Source organism: Gorilla gorilla, chromosome 9 (assembly GCF_029281585.2).
Source record: "Gorilla gorilla gorilla isolate KB3781 chromosome 9, NHGRI_mGorGor1-v2.1_pri, whole genome shotgun sequence".
Classification (NCBI taxonomy): domain Eukaryota; kingdom Metazoa; phylum Chordata; class Mammalia; order Primates; family Hominidae; genus Gorilla; species Gorilla gorilla.
This window is the reverse complement of record NC_073233.2, coordinates 69,003,480-69,014,504: the sequence shown is the minus strand read 5'-3', so window position 1 is coordinate 69,014,504 and position 11,025 is coordinate 69,003,480. Positions and strand designations below refer to the sequence as shown.

At 52.4% G+C, this 11,025-nt stretch overlaps 1 protein-coding gene across 3 annotated transcripts; it reads right to left on the bottom strand.

Annotated features, from left to right (window-relative positions):
• Positions 1-1,547: 1,547 nt before the first annotated feature.
• LOC115936196 (pepsin A-5) lies at positions 1,548-10,267 on the bottom strand. Of its 3 annotated transcripts, none has more exons than XM_063693193.1 (7): positions 10,167-10,267; positions 6,809-6,927; positions 5,934-6,133; positions 4,466-4,582; positions 3,185-3,329; positions 2,985-3,083; positions 1,548-1,864 (listed from the first exon to the last, which is right to left on the bottom strand). In XM_063693193.1, exons 2-7 carry the CDS (start codon positions 6,839-6,841, stop codon positions 1,715-1,717), a joined length of 744 nt encoding a protein of 247 aa, XP_063549263.1. In that variant the 5' UTR covers positions 6,842-6,927; positions 10,167-10,267; the 3' UTR covers positions 1,548-1,714. The 3 variants fall into 3 exon arrangements, with proteins under 3 accessions (XP_063549263.1, XP_063549262.1, XP_063549261.1); XM_063693192.1 differs by lacking the exon at positions 10,167-10,267 and adding an exon at positions 7,422-7,524; XM_063693191.1 differs by lacking the exon at positions 1,548-1,864 and adding an exon at positions 7,800-7,917 and having other exon boundaries at positions 2,486-3,083; positions 10,167-10,254.
• Positions 10,268-11,025: the final 758 nt, after the last annotated feature.

Below are 11,025 nucleotides of genomic sequence, written 5' to 3'. Positions count from 1 at the left end.
CTATGCCAGAGATTTGCTGTTTTATTCCAATGGCAATGGCAAGAAGGCATTAAGAGTTTAAAGCAAGGAAGGGATGAGATGAAATTTATGTTTCCTAAAGTTTATTCAGCTCTGGAAAATGGGCTTGGGAGGGTGAGAGTGACCCTGGGGAGACTGGGTGTTGGAGCTCACTCCCACCCTTCCTAGAGCCCAGCTCCAGCCTCTGGGCTTGTGTCTTCAGCAGAAAGCCTGGGTTGGCTGTCACCAGAAGCAGGAGCTATGGGAATTTTCCCAGCATACATGCCGGGGAGCCCAGGGCTGTAATAGACTTACTAGCAAGAGAGAGTCTGAGATGAAGCTCAGCTGAGTTAAAATGAAACAGATCACTTTGTAGCAGGGCTTGTCAGAGCCTTTGATTGGGAACTGTAGCTGGTGAACCCTGGGGAAGGGCCTAGAATGTAGCATGTTCTATACTTATTTTGAAACTGTGTTTTCCATTGAACATTTTGCTACCAAGCCCAGTCTGAGAAACTGCTCCATTTCCTCTTTGCCTTTCTAGGGTATATATGCTAATGAACATGCTTAATTCTCTGTCTCACAACCTCTGCTCAGGGAAGTGGAACACCATTCTCTTTGGTTACAGATGGGGAAACAGATGGATTCAGTGTCTTACGCCTAGGACCTTGGGGAGATTAACTGTTAGTCTTGGTCTTGGTAGCCAGTGAATCACAAGGGCATCCTGGAAGACTGTGGGGTGTCAGTTTCTTCCACTTCTCCTGTCCATGTCTTGCAGACAACACTGCCCTGTCCTATCTACTTAGGGACATCACCATTAGTGTCTACCTCTCCTGACTCTCCTGATTGCTTTCCTTTCCTCATGAGCTCTTTTCTTTTTTTTTTTTTTTTGAGATGGAGTCTTGCTCTGTCGCCCAGGCTGGAGTGCAATGGTGCGATCTCAGCTCACTGCAACCTCCGCCTTCCAGGTTCAAGCGATTATCTTGCCTCAGCCTCCCGAGTAGCTGGGATTATAGGCGCGCACCACCACACCCAGCTCATTTTTGTAAATTTGTTAGACAGGGTTTCACTGTGTTGGCCAGGCTGGTCTCAAACTCCTGACCTCAGGTGACCTGTCCGCCTCAGCCTACCAAAGTGCTGGGATTACAGGCGTGAGCCACTGTGCCCAGCCTTCTCATGATCTCTTATTGGCTTTGGGAGAATGAAGAAGTTGACTCCCTCAACTAAGAGCTTCAGTGTCCTATTTTTTTCCTTTTGAGCTGGAGTCTCTCTGTGTCGCCCAGGGTGGAGTACAATGGCAGGATCTCAGCTCTGTGTCCCTTCTATGAGAAGACAATTAGCCCAGTATTTTGGCCCCCAGGTCTTTTTATGATGCTTCCAGCACAACCCCCGAAGCCTCTCTGTCTTCCTGGCTCCATCATGAAGTGTTGGCTGCTGGGGTCACTATGTTGGGTGTCATCCAAGTGGATGTGGTCATTTTCATCCCTGCCCTGGCGTTCTAACCCCAGTAATGTGAAGGAAAAAGACCAGCAAAGAGAAGCAGCTCCACAAAACCTGTTTCAGTGGGTTATGTTTTTATTCTACATTATTGGTAGGACAGGGAACGGGGCCAAGACCTCCACACTCCCCTGGGAAGAACAGTCAGGAGAATTAGATACATCTAAAGTGGGCACAGGACGGAGGCCAGATCTTCCTGGGAGGTGGCTGAAGAGACTTCGGCTTAAGCCACGGCAGCCAGGCCGACCTGATTGTTTGCCCTGTCGAAGACGGTAAAGTACTGGCGGATGAAGACATCACCCAGGATCCAAAGCTCTCCAGATTCGGTGGGGACGTTCATGCCCTCGAAGCCACTGATGCAGCTCCCCTCGCTCTGGAGAAAAGGAGAATAAAAGTGGAGCTGGGACACCGATTCAGCAGTGACAGGCGCTGGGTGATAAACATCCAGGGTGCCCTGGTCCAGCTGTAAGGCACGTGCAAGGAGGAGCTTCCTGGCTCAGTGTCCAGGGACTCGGCTGTTCTTGGCCTGGAGTCGGCCTGTAGAAGCTGTACATTGCACGACTGGTTTCTACGCATTACTGGACATTATCTGGTGTTTCTGGCAGGCACACGAACCCTGACATGATCATCATTGGTGCTAAGGGGCTTAGGGAGAATTCAGCTGCTAGGAAGGAGTTTAAAAACCCTGCCACCACAGCCTTTTCTCATTATTATTCTGATCCGGTCAGAGGCAAACCGGATGAGCTATTAGCCCTCTTGCCTCACTAAGTCACTGGGCTGCGACCTTGTCTGCACATCACCTGGGGAGCTTTGAACCCCGGCAGCCCCATCCCATTGCTGAGGCCTTGCCCTCTCCTAATGTAATCAGAATCAGTGGGGGAACCCAGGCATCAGTGCTTCTTGTTGAATAACTTGAGTCCACTGGCAAAATTCGTTTTCCACCTGACATTATGATAACAGAAGGGAAAGAGTTTTCTTGTGGCTCGTATAGCTAAAGATTTGCTACTTGGTAGAGATGGTAGAAGTGTCAGAAGCCCCAGCCTATGGAAATTAGGATTTCCATTTGCCCAACCCTTGGTAGGTCTGATGTGATCAGTCTCACTTGGTTGACCTAACCGCACTCTGAGGGTGGGGAAAGCTGCCATCTCTACCTTTTGGATGAGAAAACTGAGGGTGAGATGAGTTGTAATTTGCTCAGAATCAGTGGGATAGTAATTCAGACCCAGGACTTGGACCCAGGGGTCCAAATAGAATCCTCTTTTCACCCCATTAACTTTCGCTTCACTTGTTCCCTTAGGGGGCTGTATCCGAGTTCTTATTCCTGCATTTGTTTTTAATATATTCTTTTTCTCTGGAGGCTGTCTAGGGCAGATGTTCGTCTGCCTCTGCCTGTTGGCTTCAGCTCGTGGAAGTGTACTTTCTGTCTGCAGAGGGCGACTCTGTGTCCACATTCTGTGTGAACCCCTCTAGTGGATGGTCCAGAGCCTCCTCACCTGCAGGATGTAGGCACTGGGTGGCACGGGGTACTGGACTCCATTGATGGTGAAGATGATGTCGGGCAGGCTGCTGATGGCTGAGCAGCTGACCACCATCTGGAAAGAGTGAGGGTGAGAAAAGTTAGAAGGGTTTCTGTCCCTTCTGCCTGGCACACCCACTACTTGAGTGTAGAACAGAGCAGTGGGGCTGGACTCACGTCGCCGTCTGAGTTCTCGCTGGCTCCGATGTCGCTCTGGATGTTGGCAATGGGGCTGGTTGGGCCGGTCAGCAGAGAGGTGCCGGTGTCAACAATGGCCTGGCAGCCCTCAGCGCAGGCGATGGTCTCTCCGTTCATGGTGATGCTGAGGGCAAGAAGCAAGTTAAGCTCCCTGAGCCCTCAGGGGTTCATCTCTCCAAGGAGGAACCAGGAGGTGAGTGAGCCCAGACATTTCTTCCCCACCCATCCATTGGCCAATGCGTGAAATTTCTGTTCCTCTCGTTCACGCACTCATTCGTCCCGCATTCATTCGCCCAACAAATATTTCCCAAGTGCCTACTCTCTGCCAGGCGTGGGAAACGCAAAGCGAAACAAGACAGCCTCACAGTTCCAGGCTGCAGGGAGCTCTTGGCCTAGCTGGCAAGATAAGTTATGTTGGCAGAAGGGCAAATGACCAGTCAGGCATGTGGTAGGGAACAAAAACAGGGTCCAGGGTGAGAGGTGGTGAAGGGGAGCAGCCAGGTGAACTGACACCCAGGGATGCCAGGCAGGTGAAGAGAGAAGGAGGACATCATCAGGGGATGGTATGTGGGGAGGGACAGAGACCAGAGGGCTGGGGCAGGTGTTGGAGGAACTGGTGAAATTCTAGCATGGCTGGGCAGACATGAGGTGATCCGTGTGTCCTGATTTGCCTGGGCTGGTCCCAGTTTTAGTACTGAAAGTCTCTGTCCTGGGAAATTATTCATTCTTGGGAAAACCCACACCACTGAGCACCCTAGCAGGCTAGCTGGGGAAGAACAGCGTGGAAATGAAGCTACAAGGGAGGCCGGGGAGGCCCTGAAGGGGAGGGTGGAACGAAGTGACTTCACACAATTTCTTAGCCATTTTGCCCCACTTCTAGACTGAAAGTGACATGTTTCCTCGAGTGGGAGGAGCATGTGGTGGTTCACAGGCCCCTTAAATTGTGAGATGCGTGGACAGGTGGGTCCCCCAGCTCTCCCCAGGGATGCTGGTGGATGGTCCTGCCTCCGTGACTAGGAGGACAGTGGCTATCTCACCCTTGCAGAGTCTCGGCTTCCCAGACAGCTCTTCCCTCCTCCTGCAGGGAGGTGTCTTTCTAGGGGTCTCTTTGGCTTGGCCAACTTCCACCTTCCCCCTGGAGTGTGTTCCCCTGTGCCAGCTGTTCCTGGGGGGATTCTGGAAAGCTGGTTGGCTATGAATCCATAAGGAAAAGGGATCTGGGGCCCAGGCCTGGATGCTGCCCGTCCATGGCAGTCTCACCTGTCCACGGTGATCTGCCAGTAACCCTCGACGGTAACAGGCACCCAGTTCAGGCTTCCAGTGTAGTAAGAAGAGTCAATGCCACCAAAGATCACCACGCTGCCACTCTGGTCATCGCTATGGAAAGTAAGGGGAGAAGACATGAATTTTTTTGTTCGTCCATTTGTGTGACCATCTGCTGTTGCCTCCTCAGAGCGACCGTTGATTGGGCACTTTCCAGGGCTGTCCTGGGGTGTGACCAATGTGGTTTCTTTTCCTCTTAGGCCAGGGCCCATGCAGTGGGCACCGTCACTGTTATTTCCACTTACCGTGAGGAAACTGAGCCTGCGGGAGGTGAGGCCACCTGCCCAAGGTCACACAGCGTGGGAGTGGTGGAACTACGTTTGGAAGAACACAGGCCTTTTAGGTTGAGTGTGTGGTTTCCATGGTGGTACCCACTCTGGTTGCCATGGGGCCCCCAGGGAAGTGAATGCGTGACAGTGTCGGCTCTTAAGGACTTGAGGGTGGAGGTCACTGGTTCTTAGCTGGGAGCAGTTTTGCCCCCAGGGGAATGTCTGGAGACATTTTGGATTGTCATGATTGGGTGGGGGTAGGGGATGCTGCCGGCATCTCATGGGTAGAAGCTGGAGATGCTGCCAAACATCCTACAATGCACGGGACAGTCCCTGGTGGCAAGGACTTATGGTGGTCTGAAATGTTAATAGTGCCCAGACTGAGAAACTGGGATCTGGCTGGGGAGATACAGTGGCCCCACATGAAACATTTAAGTGCTCATAAAGGCAGATGATGTTTCAGAGCCACCTTGAACATTAACTGGCCAAGAGGAATACATGACAAAGAGCCTTCCTGTTGTAAATTGCAGGAGTCCTTGTTATTGCAATATTCATTTTCTAAATCTCTGCAGTTTCAGGTTAGATGAGGAAGCAAATGTAGACAGCAAGAAGAAATTTGTCATCCAGGGCCAGGCACGGTGGCTCACGCCTGTAATCCCAGCACTTTGGGAGGCTGAGGCAGTCAGGTGATCGAGACCATCCTGGCTATCACGGTGAAACCCCGTCTTGAATCCCTGACTTCAGGTGATCCTTCTGCCTCAGACTCCCAAAGTGCTGGGATTACAGGCATGAGCCACCACACCTGGCCAAGTGTATTCACTTTAAATGGCATCTTTGCGGGCCAAGGATGAGGGAAGTGGCACTGAGGGGCTAATGGCTGATGACATTTGAGTTGTGCACATCAAGGGGACAAAGACGCTGGTAAAATAAGATGGAGTGCACATGGCCTGTCAGAGACAGACTTGGCACTATTCCTCTCCAAAGACACACTTCTCCAGCCTCAGACATTGACTTTCAAATCCCTTGCTTCCCAAGACCCTCTCCATCGCAGCCAGCCTTGGACAGCTCCTGCTGGGCAGGATCACTGTGACCTCTGGAGGGGGAGGTGGGAGGAGGCCCCTCTCCACTCAACTTACGCGCTGAGGTAGACAGAGAAGAGGTCCTGAGAAACCAGGCCCTGGTTCCAGATGTTGTCAAAGACGGGTGTGGCCCCGGAGGAGGAAATGCTGGGGTAGGCCAGCCCCAGGATGCCATCGAAGGGAGCATAATACAGGAAGGAGCCGGGTTCCGTCTCGCTCAGGCCGAAGATCTGATTGGTGTCAGAGATGCCTCCAACCTGGGTGGGGAAACCAAGATGATGTTCACCATCAGGTCATGTTCACTGAGCTCTGGGTGCCAGCGTCACGCCCAGAGCCACCCTGGTTCATCTCATGCAGGACTTGGCTTCCAGGGTATCAGTCCGGAAGGAGGGGAGAGGGACTGTCTCCTGGAATGCTGGTTCCTCTGCTGGAGGTAACCATGGCAGCTGATCTCCAGATGGCCACAGTCGATGACTCAGGGTGAGATTTTGCTGGAGAACAGATGGTCACTGTGTGTTTGTGTTTCTGATGAACAAATGCAAAGCAGACCCCAGACCCCAGGCCTTTGACCCCTGCCATGCCCCGAAAGTAGCAGGGAGGGCTTGTGGAGATTTCGTGACTTGGGGTGCTGCATGTCGGGGGAAGAAGGAAGAGAAGGAGGTGCTAGTAGAGAAGTGAGCCTTTACTGACTCTCCCCACACTCCATAACATTCTGCTTGGGTGGAGCTGAGGCTGGGTTATGGCTCCTCGCACCCCACCCTTTTACTCACTGCCACCCGAGCTAGCAATGTCTGTGACATCTCTGCTGCTTCTCCCCCACCCTGCACCCCCAATCAGGTTACTTCTGTGATCACCAAGACTCATCTTGCTGGAATAAACTTATTTTGGGGGTGCCTGATGGGTGGATGCAGCGGCAGCCTGCAGGTGCCCACCTGGACAGTGTCGTATCCGAGGATGCCTGTCATGCTGCCGGTGCCATAGGTGATGGAGACCGTCTCGCTGGTGGACTGGTAGGTGGAAGAATCCTCAGGGTTGAAGCGGTTGTGGTTGGCTGCAAGGACAAGTGGTGATTGTTATTCTCTGAGAGCTGGGTGAAGGTCATGGGCTGGATGTCTTCCTGGGATGGGGTGCCCTGGCCCTGGGACGGGCTCTCGAGGTGAGCAGCAACCTTTCGCCCTAGACCCTTGGAGCCCAAGAGACCCCAGGTTCTGTCCTGTCTCGTTGAACTACTGGGACCATCCACTGATGGCAGTTTCCCCAGCCAACCCCAAGGGCCTCCTGGGGACCTCCCCAGACCAACATTGAGTGGAGCAGGCCCATGGCTGCCCAGTGACGAGCGCTTTCACCCTCTAGCCCCCGGCCAGTGCTCCTGTTATGATGTGGATGATGCCACAGGCACCTCATCTTCATTAAAACTCCGGTGAAAACACTAGAAGAGGAAGGAACCTGCAACACACATTGTTCATGACTTCCAAAGACAAACTCTCTTTCATTAGCAAACCAATGATTCTTTTTTTTTTTTTTTAAAATGAACTCAGCACTCACCTCTAGCCTGTCCTAGCCAGGCTTTGAAGCCATTTTCTCACACTGGACTCTTTCCTGGTGGGCTATTCTATAGCCCTTTGGCCCTGTCTTGCTTTGGGCCCCCCATACTTCCTCTCCCAGGCAGTGGTTATTGAGGAGAGCTTCTCTGTGACCTCAGACTGTGAAGTCTTTGACTGCAGGGATCATATCATTCATCCCTTTACCCCCTGGAGCACCTGAGCCCAGTGCTTGGCACGTAGTAGGTGCTCAATAAATGCCTGTCGAGTGGCTCCAGCAGGCTTGAGGTGGGAGCTGTCTGAAGCCCGTGGGTGTCCAGGGTTCTCCAGGTTCGGCTGGTGCTGGGGAGTGAGAGTGGGGTAGGGCGGGCTGGGCACTTACTGCAGGCAAGACTGGAGCAGTAGACTGAGGGCACCCACAGGTTGGAGGAGCCGGTGTCAAAGATGACGGTGAAATCCTGGGCAGGAGTTCCGATGCCGATAGTGCCGAAGTACTCCATCTGTCCAGGCGAGGACAGGGCAGTTCACGGACCAGGGTCTCTGTTTTGGGGCCTCCCTAGGGGCTGTCTCTGGGTCATCTCCTCAGTCCGCCTCTCCATCTTTTCCTTCATTCCTCACAGTTCTTGTCTTTCTCTTCCCAGCCACTGCCTTCATCCTTCAAAGCCCAGCCCTGGTGCCCCATCCTCCTTGAAGTCTTCCCTGATTGCTCCCCCAATTTACCCTTTGCTCTCTGCTAAGCACCACAAGCACCTAACAATCTGCTGTTCCCTCTTTAGCCATTGTCTTGTCTGTCACAGTCTTCCCATCCTTACAGCGCATGTTCTCAGAGGATGGCGGTGGAACCTTCTAGCACCAGGCAAGTGACAGCTTAAGTGCTTGTGCCTTAAATTATCAGAAGCTAAGGAAACCACCTAAAGATGGAAACCTGTCCAGTTTTCTTATTTCTACATCTAGATGTGTATAGCAGGTTGCAAGAAAGGGCATTGCCAGTATTTTTATTCTTTTTTTTGAGACAAGTCTCACTCTGTTGTCCAGGCGGGAGTGCAGTGGCGCGACCTCGGCTCACTGCAGCCTCCTCCTCCTGGGTTCCAGTGATTCTCTTGCCTCAGCCTCCCAAGTAGCTGAGATTACAGGTGCGTGCCGTCACGCCCGGCTAATTTTTGTAGTTTTAGTAGAGATGGGGTTTCACCATGTTGCCAGGATGGTCTCGAACTCCTGACCTCAAGTGATCCACCCGCCTCCGCCAATCAACAAGTATTTTTCTTGTTAGTGGCAGCATTTCCCCCCTGCCGGCTCTGTTCCCGCCACACTGGTCTGCTTGCTGTTCTTTGGCGATGACCAGTCACTCCTGCCCTAGGGCCTTTGCACTGGCTATTCCTTGTGCTAGGAAATGTTTATTCTAGATCTTTCCTTGGCTGATCCTTTTTTCAAAAATCAATCATTCAGATCTCTAGTTAAATGTCCCCTCTGCCAACAGGCCTTCCGTGACCACTTTATCTAAATTTGCCCCCTCTCTATCTTCTTGTTCCCCATACTCCCATTAATTAATTTGTCATGGTCCTCATCATTACCTGAAATTATCTTACGTGGTTGTTTATTTGTCATCCCCTTTAGAGTATAAGCTCCAGGAAGTTTGATTATTCACCATCATTTTGGCAACTTGCATAGCCTCTGGCACATAGAGAGGTGCCAATATTTGTTAAATATTTGTGAACTAAATAAATGCGCTAATTAAGCCTCTTACCAAGGGCCTGCCAGACCCCATGCTAAGCACTCCAGAAAACATGATCGTGTTAATTCCTGGCAACAACCTCTGATGGTAGATATTAGTGGTTCTGTTTTCCAGACCAAGACACAGGCTCAGAGTATTTAAATGACTTGGCCAAGGTCCTGTGGCTTAGAGGCACTAGGACCCATATTTGCACCAGGTCTGCTGGATGGCAGAGGCCAGTCTCTGAACCACGGGCATCACTGCTTTGTGCCCTGTGCCCTGTGCCAGTCACAGAGGGGACATACAATATCTGCAGGAGGGCAGGGTGTTTGCTATCGGGTCTCAAATAACAAAGTCAGGGTGATCTTTCTGAAACTCAGATCTGATCTTGTCACCCCCCTGTTTAAGATAAATCAGAGGCAGTTAGGATGGAGTCTCTCTGCGTCCACCCCTCAGCTCCTCGGACTGCAGTCTGCAGCACCCTTCTTCCCTCCCTCTCGGCTCCCCTTCAAATGCACTGTGCTCCCGCCTGCTACAGGGTTTGGCACAAGGGATCAGGCTATGCGGAGTTCTGTCTTGTTCTCTTGGAAACTGCCGTTCTTCCTGCGTGGCTCCAGGGAGGCTCCCTGCCCAAGTGGCAGACTCTCGCAGTGTGACACCGTCACTCTGTAGTCCTCCTGCTGCCTGTTCCTTTCATTGCTTTGCGAGACTCCTTGATGACTGTGTTTGTCTCCTAGGCTATGAGTTTGCTCACCGCTGTCTCCCCCTGAGCCCAGCACAGGCCCTGACATAGAATGAGGCGCTCAGAAGAAATTAACATTGCATGAACGAGTGAACGAATGAATGAATGAACAAAAGAGCAACAGCTCTGACTGTGAGCTTTCCTGCCTGCCCTGGGCCACTGGCATCTAGGGGGCAGACTCTGCGTCACCGCCTGGAGCGGCAGAGCCCAGGCCCATCCTCCAAGACCCCTGGGACACCCTCTTTCCTGCGGGCCAAGTCCTCAGAGCTGGCCCCACCACTTGCCCACACACTCACATCCAGGTAGTTCTCCAGGGGCTGTTCATCTACCAGGGTGGGAGCCTCCCACTGGGGGAAGTACTTTCTGGCTGGGTTGAGGTTGTGCTTCTTCAGGAAGTCCTTCAGCAGGCCACGCTCGGACAGGGTGCGCCTCAAGGACTTCTTTCTGATGAGGGGGACCCTGTGGTTTGGAGAAGGAAGAGGAATTAGGCAAGGATTCTGCTGACCGGGTGCTGTGGCAGCCCCAGAAGGGAAGGGAAGCTGGTCTAAGAGAGGAAGAAGGAAGGAAAGGAGATGCCCCCACTTCTGCCCAACAATGCAAAGAAGTTAAGTTGACTAGTGGTGGAGCTGGGAACCAAACCCAGGCTGGACTCTTAACCAGCTGATGTAAGAGAGGAAGATGGAAGGAAGGGAGAAGCTCCCACTTCTGCCCCATAATGCAAAGAAGTTAAGCTTACTAGGGCTGGAGCTGGGAACCACAGTCAGGCTGGGCCCGAGTTTTAACCATGTCTGCAGGGCTGCCTCCCAAAAAGGCAGAGAGAGAGGCGGAAAAGGGGGATGGAGACAGCTGAAGAGAGAGAGAAAAAAAAGGGAAGAAGGAAGACACGGGAAGAAAGAAAGGTGATGTGAGAGGCAGCGTCTTCACACCCACACCACCCGGACTCACTTGTACATGATGCACTCAGAGAGCGCCACCAGACCCAGCAGCAGCAGCCACTTCATGGTTCTTCCTGGATCCCAACTCGAGGGAGAAGGCAAGACGGGAGGAAGGTGCAGAGCAGCAGCATGAGCTGCCCCTTATATACAAGTTGGGTCCCGCCTTATCGGCCTCAGAAAGTCACCGGTTCCCCTGATCCCAAACAGAAAAGCTCCTGAT